This window comes from Choloepus didactylus, chromosome 1 (genome assembly GCF_015220235.1).
Source record: "Choloepus didactylus isolate mChoDid1 chromosome 1, mChoDid1.pri, whole genome shotgun sequence".
NCBI lineage: Eukaryota > Metazoa > Chordata > Mammalia > Pilosa > Megalonychidae > Choloepus > Choloepus didactylus.
This window is the reverse complement of record NC_051307.1, coordinates 3,912,706-3,932,242: the sequence shown is the minus strand read 5'-3', so window position 1 is coordinate 3,932,242 and position 19,537 is coordinate 3,912,706. Positions and strand designations below refer to the sequence as shown.

At 40.9% G+C, this 19,537-nt stretch overlaps 1 protein-coding gene across 4 annotated transcripts in view; it reads left to right on the top strand.

Annotated features, from left to right (window-relative positions):
• The window catches only part of PKNOX1 (PBX/knotted 1 homeobox 1), a 97,472-nt gene extending 82,977 nt beyond the window's left edge, over positions 1-14,495 (top strand). For all 4 annotated transcript variants that reach the window (XM_037831078.1, XM_037831088.1, XM_037831059.1 and 1 more), the window contains one exon: positions 11,319-14,495. In XM_037831078.1, the coding sequence (XP_037687006.1) occupies positions 11,319-11,530 (212 nt within the window). In that variant the 3' untranslated portion in view covers positions 11,531-14,495. The remainder of the gene's footprint in view (positions 1-11,318) is intronic.
• Positions 14,496-19,537: the final 5,042 nt, after the last annotated feature.

The window sequence follows — 19,537 nt, the reverse complement described above, 5'->3', positions numbered from 1 at the left end:
TGAACTTGTTCCTACTACATCCATCAGAAATTAACAGACCATAGTCATTTCTGGGCATCCCCAGAACGTTAAATAGCTTATCTGTTCTTCTTGGATTATTGTTCCCCCTTCCTTAATTGCTCTCTACTGCTAGTTCCCCTACATTCTACATTATAAACCATTTGTTTTACATTTTTCAAAGTTCACATTAGTGGTAGCATATAATATTTCTCTTTTTGTGCCTGGCTTATTTCGCTCAGCATTATGTCTTCAAGGTTCATCCATGTTGTCATATGTTTCACCAGATCGTTCCTTCTTACTGCCGCGTAGTATTCCATCGTGTGTATATACCACATTTTATTTATCCACTCATCTGTTGAAGGACATTTGGGTTGTTTCCATCTCTTGGCAATTGTGAATAATGCTGCTATGAACATTGGCGTGCAGATATCTGTTCGTGTCACTGCTTTCCGATCTTCCGGGTATATACCGAGAAGTGCAATCGCTGGATTGAATGGTAGCTCTATATCTAGTTTTCTAAGGAACTGCCAGACTGACTTCCAGAGTGGCTGAACCATTATACAGTCCCACCAACAATGAATAAGTGTTCCAATTTCTCCACATCCCCTCCAGCATTTGTAGTTTCCTGTTTGTTTAATGGCAGCCATTCTAACCGGTGTTAGATGGTATCTCATTGTGGTCTTAATTTGCATCTCTCTAATAGCTAGTGAAGCTGAACATTTTTTCATGTGTTTCTTGGCCATTTGTATTTCCTCTTCAGAGAACTGTCTTTTCATATCTTTTGCCCATTTTATAATTGGGCCGTCTGTACTATTGTCATTGAGTTGTAGGATTTCTTTGTATATGCAAGATATCAGTCTTTTGTCAGATACATGGTTTCCAAAAATTTTTTCCCATTGAGTTGGCTGCCTCTTTACCTTTTTGAGAAATTCCTTTGAGGTGCAGAAACTTCTAAGCTTGAGGAGTTCCCATTTATCTATTTTCTCTTTTGTTGCTTGTGCTTTGGGTGTAAAGTCTAGGAAGTGGCCTCCTAATACAAGGTCTTGAAGATGTTTTCCTACATTATCTTCTAGGAGTTTTATGGTACTTTCTTTTATATTGAGATCTTTGGTCCATTTTGAGTTAATTTTTGTGTAGGGGGTGAGGTAGGGGTCCTCTTTCATTCTTTTGGATATGGATATCCAACTCTCCCAGCCCCATTTGTTGAAAAGACCATTATGGCTCAGTTCGGTGGCTTTGGGGGCCTTATCAAAGATCAGTCGGCCATAGATCTGAGGGTCTATCTCTGAATTCTCAATTCGATTCCATTGATCTATATGTCTATCTTTGTGCCAGTACCATGCTGTTTTGGCAACTGTGGCTTTATAATAAGCTTCAAAGTCAGGGAGTGTAAGTCCTCCCACTTCGTTTTTCTTTTTTAGAGTGTCTTTAGCAATTCGAGGCATCTTCCCTTTCCAAATAAATTTGATAACTAGCTTTTCCAAGTCTGCAAAGTAGGTTGTTGGGATTTTGATTGGGATTGCATTGAATCTGTAGATGAGTTTGGGTAGAATTGACATCTTAATGATATTTAGCCTTCCTATCCATGAACATGGAATATTTTTCCATCTTTTAAGGTCCCCTTCTATTTCTTTTAGTAGAGTTATGTAGTTTTCTTTGTATAGGTCTTTTACATCTTTGGTTAAGTTTATTCCTAGGTACTTGATTTTTTTAGTTGCTATTGAAAATGGTATCTTTTTCTTGAGTGTCACTTCCGTTTGTTCATTTCTAGCATATAGAAACATTACTGACTTATGTGCATTAATCTTGTATCCCGCTACTTTGCTAAATTTGTTTATTAGCTCTAGTAGGTGTATCGTTGATTTCTCAGGGTTTTCTAGATATAAGATCATATCATCTGCAAACAATGACAGTTTTACTTCTTCTTTTCCAATTTGGATGCCTTTTATTTCTTTGTCTTGCCGGATTGCCCTGGCTAGCACTTCCAGCACAATGTTGAATAACAGTGGTGACAGCGGGCATCCTTGTCTTGTTCCTGATCTTAGAGGGAAGGCTTTCAGTCTCTCACCATTGAGTACTATGCTGGCTGTGGGTTTTTCATATATGCTCTTTATCATGTTGAGGAAGTTTCCTTCAATTCCTACCTTTTGAAGTGTTTTTATCAAAAAGGGATGTTGGATTTTGTCAAATGCTTTTTCAGCATCTATTGCGATGATCAATTGATTTTTCCCTTTTGACTTGTTAATGTGTTGTAATACATTGATTGTTTTTCTTATGTTGAACCATCCTTGCATGCCTGGAATGAACCCCACTTGGTCATGGTGTATGATTTTTTTAATGTGTCTTTGGATTCGATTTGCAAGTATTTTGTTGAGGATTTTTGCATCTATATTCATTAGGGAGATTGGCCGGTAGTTTTCCTTTTTTGTAGCATCTTTGCCTGGTTTTGATATTAGATTGATGTTAGCTTCATAAAATGAGTTAGGTAGTGTTCCATTTTTTTCAATGTTTTGAAAGAGTTTGAGTAAGATTGGTGTCAGCTCTTTCTGGAAAGTTTGGTAGAATTCCCCTGTGAAGCCATCTGGCCCTGGGCATTTATTTGTGGGAAGATTTTTGATGACTGATTGGATCTCTTTGCTTGTGATGGGTTGGTTGAGGTCTTCTATTTCTTCTCTGGTCAGTCTAGGTTGTTCATATGTTTCCAGGAAATTGTCCATTTCTTCTATGTTATCCAGTTTGTTGCCATACAGTTGTTCATAATATCCTCTTATAATTTTTTTAATTTCTTCAGGATCTGCAGTTATGTCACCTTTTTCATTCATTATTTTGTTTATATGGGTCTTCTCTCTTTTTGTTTTTGTCAGTCTAGCTAGGGGCTTGTCAATCTTGTTGATCTTCTCAAAGAACCAACTTTTGGTGATATTTATCCTCTCTATTGTTTTTTTGTTCTCTATGTCATTTATTTCTGCTTTAATCCTTGTTATTTCTTTTCTTCTACTTGGTTTGGGATTGGTTTGCTGTTCATTTTCTAGCTTCTTCAGTTGATCCATTAGTTCTTTGATTTTGGCTCTTTCTTCCTTTTTAATATATGCGTTTAGTGCTATAAATTTCCCCCTTAGCACTGCTTTTGCTGCATCCCATAGGTTTTGGTATGTTGTGTTCTCATTTTCATTCGTCTCTATATATTTAGCAATTTCTCTTGCTATTTCTTCTTTAACCCACTGATTGTTTAGGAGTGTGTTGTTTAACCTCCAGGTATTTGTGAATTTTCTAAGTCTCTGATGGTTATTGACTTCTAATTGTATTCCATTGTGGTCAGAGAATGTGCTTTGAATAATTTCAATCTTTTTAAATTTATTGAGGCTTGTTTTATGTCCCAGAATATGATCTATTCTGGAGAAAGTTCCGTGAGCACTAGAAAAGTATGTGTATCCTGGTGATTTGGGATGTAATGTCCTGTAGATGTCTGTTAAATCTAATTCATTTATCAGATTGTTTAGGTTTTCAATTTCCTTATTGGTCTTCTGTCTGGTTGATCTATCTATAGGAGAGAGTGATGTGTTGAAGTCTCCCACAATTATTGTGGAAATATCAATTGCTTCCTTTAGTTTCGCCAGTGTTTCTCTCATGTATTTTGTGGCACCTTGATTGGGTGCATAGACATTTACGATTGTTATTTCTTCTTGCTGAATTGCCCCTTTTATTAGTATGTAGTGGCCTTCTTTGTCTCTCAAAACATCCCTGCATTTGAAGTCTATTTTATCTGAGATTAATATTGCTACACCTGCTTTCTTTTGGCTGTAGCTTGCATGAAATATTTTTTTCCATCCTTTCACTTTCAGTTTCTTTGTGTCCCTGTGTCTAAGATGAGTCTCTTGTATGCAACATATTGATGGTTCATTTTTTTTGATCCATTCTGCGAATCTATATCTTTTAATTGGGGAGTTTAATCCATTTACATTCAACGTTAAAACCGTGAAGGCATTTCTTGAATCGGCCATCTTATCCTTTGGTTTATGTTTGCCATATTTTTCGCTCTCTCTATTAATATCCTTTATTGTACCCATACCGAATCTCTTTAGTACTGAACCTTTCTCCAAGTCTCTCTGTCCTGTCTTTGTTTCTCTGTCTGTAGGGCTCCCTTTAGTATCTCCAGTAGGGCAGGTCTCTTGTTAGCAAATTCTCTCAGCATTTCTTTGTCTGTGAAAAATTTAAGCTCTCCCTCAAATTTGAAGGAGAGCTTTGCTGGATAGAGTATTCTTGGCTGGAAATTCCTCTCACTCAGAATTTTAAATACATCGTGCCACTGCCTTCTCGCCTCCATGGTGGCTGCTGAGTAGTCACTACTTAGTCTTATGCTGTTTCCTTTGTATGTGGTGAATTGCTTTTCTCTTGCTGCTTTCAGAACTTGCTCCTTCTCTTCTATGTTTGACAGTGTGATCAGTATATGTCTCGGAGTGGGTTTTTTTTGGATTTATTCTATTTGGAGTTCGCTGAGCATTTATGATTTGTGTATTTATGTTGTTTAGAAGATTTGGGAAGTTTTCCCCAACAATTTCTTTGAATACTCTTCCTAGACCTTTACCCTTTTCTTCCCCTTCTGGGACACCAATGAGTCTTATATTTGGACGTTTCATATTATCTATCATATCCCTGAGGTCCATTTCGAGTTTTTCAATTTTTTTCCCCATTCTTTCTTTTATGCTTTCATTTTCCATTCTGTCATCTTCCAGGTCACTGATTCGTTGTTCAACTTCCTCTAGTCTTGTACTATGAGTGTCCAGAATCTTTTTAATTTGGTCAACAGTTTCTTTAATTTCCATAAGATCATCCATTTTTTTATTTAGTCTTGCAATGTCTTCTTTATGCTCTTCTAGGGTCTTCTTGATTTCCTTCATATCCCGTACCATGGTCTCATTGTTCATCTTTAGTTCTTTGAGTAGCTGCTCTAGGTGCTGTGTGTCTTCTGGTCTTCTGATTTGGGTGCTTGGGCTTGGGTTATCCATATCGTCTGGTTTTTTTCATATGCTTTGTAATTTTCTGTTGTTTTTGGCCTCGTGGCATTTGCTGAACTTGATAGGGTTCTTTTAGGGTTTGTAGACCTACTGAAGTCCTTATCTCTAATTTATCACATCTACAGCTTCGTGGAGTACACTTTCTCTAACTAACCAGCAGGTGGCGTCCACGAGCCACCTGTTCTCCACAAGCCAGTTCTCCCCTGCTTAGCCTTTTTGGTGAGTGGGGGAGTGAGTCTTGTGGGGCCCAATTGGTGTACCAAGCTTGCGTGTGTAGTTGGTGTTGCCTGCCCTGTATGTGGGGCGTGTTTCTGGGCAGTCGGGGAGGGGGGGTGGGTGGCCCTAACAATCAAATCTCCCTGATGATCCTAGAGTTTTAAATGTGCTGCAATAGTCTAATCCTTCAGTTCAGTCCTGCCACAGTTTGTCTCTGCCACTGACCCACAAGTCTTTGGTATTGGCGTATGGCTCCTGAGACTTGCAAGTGGGCCCCTCTTCCAGGCTGTGCACCCCGGGTCCTCTGTTGAGGGATGACTGTGCTATGTCACAGGTGAGTGCCGTCCCCCCAGGGCAGTTCTGGGCTGCTGGGCTGTGTAGGGAGGCTCCCAGTCTGCTCAAATGATGGCTGAATGGGGCTTTGTTAATTCACACTGCTCCACCTTCCCAGTTCTGGGACATTCAGCTGAGGTTGCAGGGAAGGCTAATGTCCACGCCCAGTTTTGTGGTGTGTGCCTGTTATTTGAAGCACTTCCGTCACACTGGGTTGTCTGGGGCAGCTCTGGGCTATGGGGCTGGCGATGGGCAGGAGTGTTTCCTGTCCACCAGGATGGTGGCTGTGAGCGGACACCCCCCTTTTCTTGGGAAGTTGTGTTGTTTAGTGAATTTTCTCAGCCACTGGATTATTGCCTTTTGTCTCAGAGCTCTCTTAGTTCTGCTCTTGACTTGACGTGCCCAAATTGCAATTCTTTGAAGCTTTCTGTATTGGGCTTCTTAGAGTACTTGTTTTAGAAAAAGAAAAAAGGATTTAAAAAAAAAAAAAAAAAAAACAAAAAAAAACAAAAAAAAAAAAACGGCCCTCCTCAGAGATCTAATGGGTTATTGAAATGCTAATAGACGAAGCAACCAGGGTCATTAAGGAAAGGTCCACAGGGCAGAGAGATCAGCTTTTCTTCGGGATTTGCATATGCGCCTCAGGGCCTGAGCTCAGGCTTGAGCTCTGCCCTTCCCCCTTCTATGTTCACCAGAACTCCAAAAATCTTCCGCTTTTATTTTGGAGTTTTTCGTGTTGTTTTTTTTCTATGCCTGTCTCCTCTCTGCTGGGCTGGCTGCTCTCAGAGTCTCTGGTGTCTGGTCTCAGTCTATCTATGGTTGGAGTTTGAATCAGTAGAATGAGTTTCCGATAAGAGCAGCCACTGCACTTCTCCCTTCTCCTTCCCGGAGCTGACAGCCCCTCCTCCCACGGGACTGAGCCTGGCAGGGAGGGGCGCGGGTCCCCTGGCCACAAAAACTCACAGATTTCACTGATCTCAGCAGTTCCACGTTTCCACGAGTGTTGTATGAAGTATGCCCAAAGTCAGATTGCTCTGTGGTGTCCAGTCCACGCAGTTCCTGGCTTTTTACCTACTTTCCTGGAAGAGTAACTAAAACTTACAGCTCACCAGTCTGCCATCTTGCCCCGCCTCTCTCTATATCATATATATTTAGAGCCAAGTTTTCCATGCCATGGCTTCATGATTTGGGTTGGGTTCTGTCTGGTCTGGTGGTCATTTTGAAATAATTGATATTTTCCGTGCTTGTTTTCTCTTTTAATCCAGGAGCTTTTCAGAGTGGCATTCTTCTTTTTCTTTCTCTCAGTAAAGACAGCCTCTGTCTATAGGGGAAACAAGTTCCATCAAGGACATTCAGCGAACAGTAAGCCCCTCTTCCACCCTGACTGCCGAGCTTCTCACCCAGACCGTCTCCACTGCCAGTTTCCCGTAAAGGCTTCCAGTGTTAATCTGTGCACAGACGTGAAGGAGTGAATGTTGCTTGTAGAATTTTACCCGAATAGTAATATGTGACGTAATACTGTCTCCTCTTACTTCCATCACACTGTTACTGCTAGAAGATTTTTAGAGTGTAGCTCACACAGATCTGCTGCGCTGTGTTTAGTAGCTGTGCAGTATTCCGTTGCCAAACATAACTTCACGTGTACCCCGCTCGTGGATTTTTAGGTAGTTTCTAGTCTCTGCTGTAATACTTTGTTCTCACTTTTCATAAATCTTGAAGAACACTGAAAAATGTCTATATAGAGAGGGGCCTTTTGGGTGAGTAGTCGGTTTGTTTTGTTTTTAGTTTTAACTCTCCTTTTATTGTTGATTTCTACTTTTCCTGCATGTGGCCTGCATGATTTCTGTTGTTTTAGATCTGCTTGAATTTTGTGACTTAACAGCTGGTCCATTCTTGTAAGAGTCTGTGGATATCTTAAAAGACTATTTATTGAGTCCAGTGGTGAATATCAAATACGGCTCCACTAAATCCTTATTTCTTTGATAATTGATCTATGTCTGAGAAATATGTCATCACCTTCCATGATAATTGTGCATATATTTGTTTCCCCTTCTTTGTTCTCTAAATAACTTGGAAGCTTTACCATAAAGTACATGAAGGTTTATGACTTCATCAGTGTGACGTGCCCACCTGTGTGCCTTTTAATGCGTTTCATCTTGAACTCTACTTTGGCTGATCTTTTTATTTCTTGCCTGCTTTCTATATGCTAGCATGTCCTGGGATATCTTTTTTTATTCATCTTTTATTTTTAACTGAGATTCTTCAATTAATTTATAGCTTATTTTGGAGTGTGTTTTTCTTATAGCTTTTTTTTTTGAAACTTTAACCTTGCACATGCTTTATTTCCTATAGGAGAACTGAAGATGCAAAATAATCATAAATGTTTAGAACTTCCATTTAGAAGGAAAGCATCAACACAAGTTATATTTCAAAATCCTACTGGTTACTGCTTTCAGTAATTAAATTTGGTATTCTCTCTAGAAGATTCTTGACCAACCACATTCTATATTACCTATTACATTTTGTTTTTAATGCAAGCTCTTCAAATTAATCACAAAAACTTAAAAAAATCACAGAAGCATAGAAAGCAAGCAATATATGTACATTTTTTTACTAAATTAGCATTAACAGACTAAAGCCTCAATATCTGCTTTCATATTACATTTGGCAAAAAGAGAATGAAACAGGAAGCACCCAACAAACCCAAAATAATGAAAATTTGAAGCAAGTAGAGAAGGACAAACGTCATACCACAAAAGAAAAATTCAAAACCTGTTCCCTCAATGATTACTGTTGTCAATTTGGGCATGCAGCAAATCTGATGTTATAACCATGATGGACAGAATCTGGACAGTATCCTAATATTTAACACTAATTCAAAAACTAAGAGGAAGGAAAATAACAGACATCACACATACATAAACATGAAAAGTTAACTTACATAACTACGTAATTAGAAAAAGTTAAAAATAAATTCCCAGTATAAACCCAAAAAAGCATAGCTATAAATGCAATTTGAAACAACCAATTCAGTGAGCTCGTCACGTTTCTGTTGGAAAACAATCTCTGATTCTTGTTCTTACACAAGCAAATAACTGGAAAAGCAGGTCAAAGTACATTATAAGAGGGTTTAAACATGGTTATATCTGTGGCATTTTAGATGCAAGTTTTCAAAATCATGTGGAAGTTTAAACAGACTGTTACACAGATTCTGATGGACCAAATAAGTCATCTGATATGCTGCTGAATGGCTGGGAGTCTATTAGTTGGCTTATTTCATTATCAAGGTTGTCTTCTGTATCATCTGGGTACTTGCTTATTTTTTTGGAGTGCTGGTCTAAAGACAGACTTTCTAAAGATTCAGTATCTTCAATGCCTGCTCTGTAGTGGATCATGAGAGGGGTTAGAGCTTGCAGTCTTTCACCTGATTTAGCCAAAGCAGCAGAAAGAAGTGATTTTTTCCTTGCATCAGTTGTCTCTTTTTCTTCTCTAACAAGGGAATTATTATGTTCCAACTCCTGATCAATTTCATTTTGCAGTTTGTCCAACATAAACTCTAGTTTCTGAGTTCTTCCCTCAGTAGGCAAACCCCTATACAGATTTTCTTATAGCTTTTAGTAATGTTTTTTTAACCCCCGTGGGGGGGTCATTGAGTTAACAGGTGAGTTGAATCCTTTCACAAGCAGTGTGATCACCAATTTAGACTGCCTTTGGCTATTGCCCACCCCCCACCGCATATTTTCTTTTTATGCTTTTATCTTTTTTTAAAAAAATTCGGTTTTATTGAGATATATTCACATACCATCCAGTCATCCATGGTGTCCAATCATATAGTTCATAGTACCATCATGTAGTTGTGCACTCATTACCACAATCAATTTTTGAACATTTTCATTACTCCAAAAAATGAAAATAATAAAAAATGAAAGTAAAAAAGAACACCCAGATTATCCCCTCCCACCCCTGCACCCTATTTTTCATTTAGTTTCTGTCCGTTTTTCTACTCATCCATCCACACACTGGGTATAAGGAGTGTGAGCCACAAGGTTTTCACAATCACACAGTCACACATGTAAGCTACATGGTTTTACAGTCGTCTTCAAGAATCAAGGCTTCTGGGTTGCAGTTCAGCAGTTTCGAGTATTTCCTTCTAGCTATTCCAATATGCTAAAAACTAAAAAGTGTGCTTTTATCTTGAAAGACTACGGAAGTCCTGGCCCTGCTAAGTTCCGGTCGTTCCCAAGGTGCGACGCAGGCTGGGTTCCCGTCCACCTCCACAGTCTCCGTGCGTCCCCACCCTTCCTTCTGGACCGGACTCCTCTGCTGAGGCAACATCGGGCAGACCATGCTTTAGTCACCCCTTTTTGCCGCCGTGCTGGTTTGGGACTTTATATTCCTCTCTCTAGTCCTGTGGTGGACGTTCTTAACTCTTTCTTGCACGTGAGGGTTTTATCGGGTGGGATCTGTGTCTGTCTGCTCTCGCAAAAGAAGAGACAGACGGCGGGGGTGAAGCCTGGACCCCACCCCCTCCATGGGGAGGTTCAGATTTTTCCTGGAGGTTCTTGTTTAACACAAATTTTGTGGGATTACGTGTCCACACTTACTGAAACTTGAGGTGTTACTAGTTTTTTTACTCCTCCCTCTTTGTCTTTCTTTGCAGAACTGCACCCCCAAGTAGGTCCTTCCTCAAGGGACTGTGGGGCATGTATCTTGGGAACGTCCAGTTTGTCATTTCGCATGGATGGTGGTTTGGCTGAGATTTTTGGAGCCAGGTGTTGAGACAAGGATCGGGCTCACTGAGGCCCTGATCCTCGGAGGGAAGAGGGGAGGGCGTGGGCTAGGCCTCGGCCGGGGCTGCAGCTTGTGGCAAGGCGTGAAGGGGACCTGTAGCATGTGTCCTGGGCAGGCGCTGACCTTCACGGCTCCCCTTTGCCACCAGGCTGGAGCCCCCATCTTGCCCGTAGGCCTGGCCTCTGGCTGAAGGAATGACTGACTCTTGGTGTTTATGTTTATTTTTCCTGGTAGGATTTCAGTGAATCCTTTTCATTGGATGCAGGTCATTTGCATCTTAGGTGTGGCTTTTAGGGTAGACAGGTTGTTTCCGACAGGGCCATGAATCCCTTGCATGCCAGGCACCCTACCCGGGCACACAGGCAGAGGAAACATCTGTGCCCCTGCCCTTGGCAGTGGGCATGAGGCTGCGTTGCAGGATTTCGAGGCTCCCTGTCATTCACTGCAGATCTCCGGTGCTGAGCAGCCGGCAGTTCTTGGCTGGAAGGTGACGTCCTGGTCAGAGTTTGCATGGCTGTTGCCAGAGACATCCTCTGTCCACAAGCAGCTGCTGAAATCTGGCCAGGGTTGGGGCAGGACGGGGGTCAGCTCATTACAGCCTTTCTTGCTTTGTCCTCTTTACTCTCGCCATCGTCTCCTCTTTACTCGGCTCCCCTTTGTGGCCGCCTGGGGGGTATTTGTCCTGTGCTGTCCGCTCTCCTCTGTTCTTGTCTTGCCTGCCGTGCCCTGGGCATCTGTGTTCTTCAGCAGCCCCCTCTCCACCGAGACCTCGTTCACTCGAGACCCAAGTCACCAGCCACAGCCCGAGCTAATTCTAGAAAGAGTTCCTCGGCCCTGTGAGCACCGCGTCTCACAAGTGGGGGCTTAAGGTGGGTCGGAGGTGCCAGCAGCTCCACACGGAGCCGGGAACCGCCTCCCTCCGAGAGGACCCACCTGAGTAACCCAGACCCTGCCTCTCCCCAGGAGCCGTGGTCACCATCAGCGCACCCGTGAGCATGAACGTGGACAGCCTGCAGTCCCTGTCATCCGACGGGGCCACGCTGGCCGTGCAGCAGGTCATGATGGCAGGGCAGAGCGAGGACGAGTCGGTGGACAGCACGGAGGACGAGGGCGGTGAGCTCTCCGCCACCCACATCGGCGGGCTGGTCCTGGAGAACAGCGGCTCCCTGCAGTAGGGACAGGAGTGGGCGCCGCGGCACGGAGGGGCGGACGCGCCTGACTTTTTATAGTTTGCACAGCAAACATTTTACACAGTTTTATTTCTAATATGTTTTATATGTAGATATAGAAGAGTGCACTTTTTGTATTTCATAGTAAGCTTAAAGAACGTCTTTGCAGGTTGCAGCGACTTCTTTCAAGTGTGTGTGTGTGGGCTTCTGAAGACAGTTCTTATGAGGTTTAACTCTAGATGTGTGACAAGTGACAGGCACCTCTCGAGCCCCTCCGTAGACTGAGGAGTCCACTGCCGCTGTCTAAACGGTGATGCAGTTTCCTTTAGCTCCGTGGGTTCAAGCCCGTCTTGGTGGGCTGGTTTCTCTGCACAGCCCCCGGTGTTTGAGAGAAGGTTCTGCACCTTAAACTGCCAGCGTGAGGTGGACGACAGCACACAGAAATAAACCAGGTGTGATTCTCAGTGAATGTATGGCGACTTGAAGTAAGTTTAATTCCTCTCATGTCCAGTGAGCCTGTTTCATTTGCTATATATAAAAGAAACTCCTATTTTTACCTTGCTGGAATTATTGGATAAAAAGCTATTTTTATAAATTCGTTATGAATTGGATTACGACTGTATTTGAGGATAAAATTTCTAGACAAGAAACAATACACGCTTAGTATTTCAATTTGGAATGTTCTGAATTGACCAAATTTAAATGAGCCTGCCCAAAGTTAGCTAGCAACCCATGGTTCTCCACCATCCCGTGCTAGTAATTTACATTTACTATTATAAAATAAATATCCAACACAATTTTGATATCTTCAAATTTTCATTTCTATATAATGCTGAGATTGCATTTTACACGTGATCTCAACTTCTGTCTAAAAGTGTTTTCTCAGTAGGATGTCAGGTCAGTCAGCGAGAACGGCAGCCACGGTCGGTTAACAGCTCTTTGGCATTTGTGTTCTCTCAGTCTAATTTAAACTTGACTACAGTTGCATGTTTGTCTTTACCGTGGTAGCTCTGTATTGTTTTAGAATTTTAAAATCAACCCCATGTTATGCATAGAATGTTTGTTATAAACTAACATAAAATGTCCTCGGTCCCGTTGGTTCTGAGCTGGAGTCCGTCCCAGGCCTCCAGCCTCCGCGCCAGGATTTGCAGGTCTCCCTGCAGGGCTGAGGATGTGACCCTCCCCTCCACACACATGGGCCGTGGGTCCTGGGGCCGGGTTTTCTCGGCATCCATCCGTGTTGGAATTTCCAGAGCTCTTCACTCTGGATCATAGGGATTCAGAACAGTTTTAGGACTTCTGTTCCCTGGTGACGGGATGAACCAAAAGAGTATATTGGTTTCTGTTTTCTTTGCTTTTGATTGGGTTTCATTGTTTACTTGCAGGGGGGACTTTTTCTCAAGAGAGAACAAACAGGCCACCTTGTTTCATCGAGAATTTCTTTCTGTAATCTTAAATGGAATGCCCAGACCTCGACTTGTTTATAAATAATAGGTTTATGGTTGGGAAGGTCATCAGTTCTTGAGATTCAACAAAAGTAACTGGTTATCGGAGCAAGGCTGCACTGAGGAATAGTTTAGGCTAATGCAGATATTTTTTCTGGAACTGATCCCCTCTGCCTCCAACATGTTAAAGTTAATTATACGAAAGTACTTCATAAGTAACTTAGAAGGCAACAAGAAATAAATAAAAATTTGTTTAAAAATACTTGAGGAACTTGAAAAGAAGTTCTTGGCTATTAAGTGTTTGGGGAAGAGAATAGCATTTTAGAGTAACTATTGCATTCCTTATTTATAAGCAGTTTTTAATATTTTGAGTCAAGTTTACAAAAGTCTAAAAGATGATTTTTCATTTTTACTTTACTTCGATTCCAACTTTGTTGGGCTCGTTAAATCTAGGACTGCTGTAGCCAGCCAGCCTGCCCCTTCCCCTCTGCTCCCCGTCCCCTCTGTCCTGCCCCGTCTGTAGCGTCAGTCAGTGGGGACGTGAGCAGACTGTGCACTCCCCACCAGGATCACGCTAGGTCGAGCGGTATTGTTGCCTGCAGGTTGCCCAGGCCGGGTTGGCTGGAGACCTGAGCTCGGAACACGCCGGCGGACGCAGTGTGCATCCTGGATGGCCAAAATCTATTTCTTAACCCCAGATTCTTACTTCCCAAAGTCAGGGGGATGGGAGAAAGATTTAGAGAGAGGGCACTTTAGGGCATAGCTTGAGGTCCTGTAACCTCTCCCCATGAATAACGAAGGAGCTTTGAAATAAGCTTTACGCGGCAAGCCATTTGCCAGCAGAGTTGTTGTCCGTTTATACCTTCAAAACATTTCTTTTCCAATCCTCAGTCAAGAGAATCTGAAAGTACATTCCTGTTGAGCTTTCATTTTTAAATGATTAAATGAAATCCCAACTTTATTCTTGTTAAATTCTTTCCTTACAAAGGCTCCTTTAGAATGTGATTTGAGAGCCAAATTGAGTGTGTGGTTGTTAGTCCTGCTGTCTGACTGTTGAGCAGGTTGCTAGCCTGGCTTTGCCATCCCCCAAACAAGCCCCAGCTGACGGACTAACTCAGCTTAAAATTTTTTTTTATTCCAGATAGAAAAAAAAAGTTATCCAGTATGCAAAGTGAAGTGGGAAGTGGCTCACAGACTGCATTACTCCTAAGGGTTGCATGAGTTATTTGTGTAAAATCTGTTGCAAGCTCTGCTTCTCACCTGTGGGAGAAGCACAGGTGCACTTTCTTCTAAACAAACTCAGAGGGACCCGGGAGGTATTTTACCCGAGTTGTGAAAGGCCCATCTCTGGCAGTTAGTGACAGAAGTAATTCAGCAACCTTCCTTTGTTTTAGTTATGTTTGATCTATGAAACTGACAATCTTTAAAATATGAATACTGTAACAATGTTTTCATGGATTGTTGTCTTTAAAGGGATTTTTGTGAAGCAATTGATTTATCGAAGAAAAAAATTAAAAATAGAAACATGTTTATGGATGTTTTATTTTATGAAACTCATGTCACTGAAAACCCTCACTGCTTTTCCATTTAAGTAGAACATTCAGATTGTTGAGATGTTTTGCTGGTGCCTCGAAGAATTTATCCTGCACATTGTAAAAATCGGGATCACACTGACATCAGAAGATTAAGATCTGTTGGTGTTTTCAAGAATATTTTCTTAGTTTAAACTGCTTACTTCAGTTCATCATTGGTTTTCAAGAAAAAGTGGGAAAAAAAGTTTTTTTGTTGTTGTTTATGGAAAACATTGTAAGTTTTCCATAAATCTAATTCTTTTGATAGTCATATGAGGAAAACGATTCATCAATAAGGTGATGTTTGTGGCCTTTCACTCTTCATCTTGTGAAGTCACCTGCCTGGCGGTTGCTGGGCTAGTTGAAGAGGCCTGGGGCACCTCATCACACTCACAAAGGGACAAGTCAGAACACTCACAAAGGGGCACGTCAGAGGCTCGTAAAGGGGCACGTCAGAAGCTCGCAAAGGGGCTTATACCCAGGCCGCTGCCTCGAGACTCCGGGGAGGACTTTATGCCTCGGGCTAGCCTCAGCCAGCAGGCCTCAATATTTTTTTTTTTTTTTTTTTTTTTTTAATCATCATTTTATTGAGATATATTCACATACCACGCAGTCATACAAAACAAATTGTACTTTCGATTGTTTACAGTACCATTACATAGTTGTACATTCATCACCTAAATCAATCCCTGACACCTTCATTAGCACACACACAAAAATAACAAGAATAATAATTAGAGTGAAAAAGAGCAATTGAAGTAAAAAAGAACACTGGGTACCTTTGTCTGTTTGTTTCCTTCCCCTACTTTTCTACACATCCATCCATAAACTAGACAAAGTGGTGTTTGGTCCTTATGGCTTTCCCAATCCCATTGTCACCCCTCATAAGCTACATTTTTATACAACTGTCTTCGAGATTCATGGGTTCTGGGTTGTAGTTTGATAGTTTCAGGTATCCACCACCAGCTACCCCAATTCTTTAGAACCTAAAAAGGGTTGTCTAAAGTGTGCATAAGAGTGCCCACCAGAGTGACCTCTCGGCTCCTTTTGGAATCTCTCTGCCACTGAAGCTTATTTCATTTCCTTTCACATCCCACTTTTGGTCAAGAAGATGTTCTCCGTCCCACGGTGCCAGGTCTACATTCCTCCCTGGGAGTCATATTCCACGTTGCCAGGGAGATTCACTTCCCTGGGTGTCTGATCCCACGTAGGGGGGAGGGCAGTGATTTCACCTTTCAAGTTGGCTTAGCCAGAGAGAGAGGGCCACATCTGAGCAACAAAGAGGCATTCAGGAGGAGACTCTTAGGCACAAATATAGGGAGGCCTAGCCTCTCCTCTGCAGCAACCGTCTTCCCAAGGGTAAAACTTATGGTAGAGGGCTCAACCCATCAAACCACCAGTCCCCTATGTCTGTGGTCATGTTAGCAACCATGCAGGTGGGGTAGGCGAATACCCCTGCATTCTCCACAGGCTCCTCAAGGGGGCACTACATCTTTTTTTTTTTTTTTTTTTAACTTTCCCTTCTTTTTTCAAATCACCTGTATGAAAAAAAAAGTTAAAAAGAAAACAAACATACAATAAAAGAGCCTTTCAAAGAGACCATAGCAAGGGAGTAAGAAAAAGACAACTAACCTAAGATAACTGCTTAACTTCCAACATGTTCCTACTTTACCCCAAGAAAGTTACATAATATAGCAACATTTCAGTGAACTTGTTCCTACTACAACCATCAGAAATTAACAGACCATAGTCATTTCTGGGCATCCCCAGAACGTTAAATAGCCTATCTGTTCTTCCTGGATTATTGTTCCCCCTTCCTTAATTGCTCTCTACTGCTAGTTCCCCTACATTCTACATTATAAACCATTTGTTTTACATTTTTCAAAGTTCACATTAGTGGTAGCATATAATATTTCTCTTTTTGTGCCTGGCTTATTTCGCTCAGCATTATGTCTTCAAGGTTCATCCATGTTGTCATATGTTTCACCAGATCGTTCCTTCTTACTGCCGCGTAGTATTCCATCGTGTGTATATACCACATTTTATTTATCCACTCATCTGTTGAAGGACATTTGGGTTGTTTCCATCTCTTGGCAATTGTGAATAATGCTGCTATGAACATTGGCGTGCAGATATCTGTTCGTGTCACTGCTTTCCGATCTTCCGGGTATATACCGAGGAGTGCAATCGCTGGATCGAATGGTAGCTCTATATCTAGTTTTCTAAGGAACTGCCAGACTGACTTCCAGAGTGGCTGAACCATTATACAGTCCCACCAACAATGAATAAGAGTTCCAATTTCTCCACATCCCCTCCAGCATTTGTAGTTTCCTGTTTGTTTAATGGCAGCCATTCTAACCGGTGTTAGATGGTATCTCATTGTGGTCTTAATTTGCATCTCTCTAATAGCTAGTGAAGCTGAACATTTTTTCATGTGTTTCTTGGTCATTTGTATTTCCTCTTCAGAGAACTGTCTTTTCATATCTTTTGCCCATTTTATAATTGGGCTGTCTGTACTATTGTCATTGAGTTGTAGGATTTCTTTGTATATGCAAGATATCAGTCTTTTGTCAGATACATGGTTTCCAAAAATTTTTTCCCATCGAGTTGGCTGCCTCTTTACCTTTTTGAGAAATTCCTTTGAGGTGCAGAAACTTCTAAGCTTGAGGAGTTCCCATTTATCTATTTTCTCTTTTGTTGCTTGTGCTTTGGGTGTAAAGTCTAGGAAGTGGCCTCCTAATACAAGGTCTTGAAGATGTTTTCCTACATTATCTTCTAGGAGTTTTATGGTACTTTCTTTTATATTGAGATCTTTGGTCCATTTTGAGTTAATTTTTGTGTAGGGGGTGAGGTAGGGGTCCTCTTTCATTCTTTTGGATATGGATATCCAACTCTCCCAGCCCCATTTGTTGAAAAGACCATTATGGCTCAGTTCGGTGACTTTGGGGGCCTTATCAAAGATCAGTCGGCCATAGATCTGAGGGTCTATCTCTGAATTCTCAATTCGATTCCATTGATCTATATGTCTATCTTTGTGCCAGTACCATGCTGTCTTGGCAACTGTGGCTTTATAATAAGCTTCAAAGTCAGGGAGTGTAAGTCCTCCCACTTCGTTTTTCTTTTTTAGAGTGTCTTTAGCAATTCGAGGCATCTTCCCTTTCCAAATAAATTTGATAACTAGCTTTTCCAAGTCTGCAAAGTAGGTTGTTGGAATTTTGATTGGGATTGCATTGAATCTGTAGATGAGTTTGGGTAGAATTGACATCTTAATGACATTTAGCCTTCCTATCCATGAACATGGAATATTTTTCCATCTTTTAAGGTCCCCTTCTATTTGTTTTAATAGAGTTATGTAGTTTTCTTTGTATAGGTCTTTTACATCTTTGGTTAAGTTGATTCCTAGGTACTTGATTTTTTTAGTTGCTATTGAAAATGGTATCTTTTTCTTGAGTGTCTCTTCAGTTTGTTCATTTCTAGCATATAGAAACATTACTGACTTATGTGCATTAATCTTGTATCCCGCTACTTTGCTAAATTTGTTTATTAGCTCTAGTAGGTGTATCGTTGATTTCTCAGGGTTTTCTAGATATAAGATCATATCATCTGCAAACAATGACAGTTTTACTTCTTCTTTTCCAATTTGGATGCCTTTTATTTCTTTGTCTTGCCGGATTGCCCTGGCTAGCACTTCCAGCACAATGTTGAATAACAGTGGTGACAGCGGGCATCCTTGTCTTGTTCCTGATCTTAGAGGGAAGGCTTTCAGTCTCTCACCATTGAGTACTATGCTGGCTGTGGGTTTTTCATATATGCTCTTTATCATGTTGAGGAAGTTTCCTTCAATTCCTACCTTTTGAAGTGTTTTTATCAAAAAGGGATGTTGGATTTTGTCAAATGCTTTTTCAGCATCTATTGAGATGATCAATTGATTTTTCCCTTTCGAGTTTTTAATGTGTTGTAATACATTGATTGTTTTTCTGATGTTGAACCATCCTTGCATGCCTGGAATGAACCCCACTTGGTCATGGTGTATGATTTTTTTAATGTGTCTTTGGATTCGATTTGCAAGTATTTTGTTGAGGATTTTTGCATCTATATTCATTAGGGAGATTGGCCGGTAGTTTTCCTTTTTTGTGGCATCTTTGCCTGGTTTTGGTATTAGATTGATGTTAGCTTCATAAAATGAGTTAGGTAGTGTTCCATTTTTTTCAATGTTTTGAAAGAGTTTGAGTAAGATTGGTGTCAGTTCTTTCTGGAAAGTTTGGTAGAATTCCCCTGTGAAGCCATCTGGCCCTGGGCATTTATTTGTGGGAAGATTTTTGATGACTGATTGGATCTCTTTGCTTGTGATGGGTTGGTTGAGGTCTTCTATTTCTTCTCTGGTCAGTCTAGGTTGTTCATATGTTTCCAGGAAATTGTCCATTTCTTCTACATTATCCAGTTTGTTGCCATACAGTTGTTCATAATATCCTCTTATAATTTTTTAATTTCTTCAGGATCTGCAGTTATGTCACCTTTTTCATTCATTATTTTGTTTATATGGGTCTTCTCTCTTTTTGATTTTGTCAGTCTAGCTAGGGGCTTGTCAATCTTGTTGATCTTCTCAAAGAACCAACTTTTGGTGATATTTATCCTTTCTATTGTTTTTTTGTTCTCTATGTCATTTATTTCTGCTTTAATCCTTGTTATTTCTTTTCTTCTACTTGGTTTAGGATTGGTTTGCTGTTCATTTTCTAGCTTCTTCAGTTGATCCATTAGTTCTTTGATTTTGGCTCTTTCTTCCTTTTTAATATATGCGTTTAGTGCTATAAATTTCCCCCTTAGCACTGCTTTTGCTGCATCCCATAGGTTTTGGTATGTTGTGTTCTCATTTTCATTCGTCTCTATATATTTAGCAATTTCTCTTGCTATTTCTTCTTTAACCCACTGATTGTTTAGGAGTGTGTTGTTTAACCTCCAGGTATTTGTGAATTTTCTAAGTCTCTGATGGTTATTGA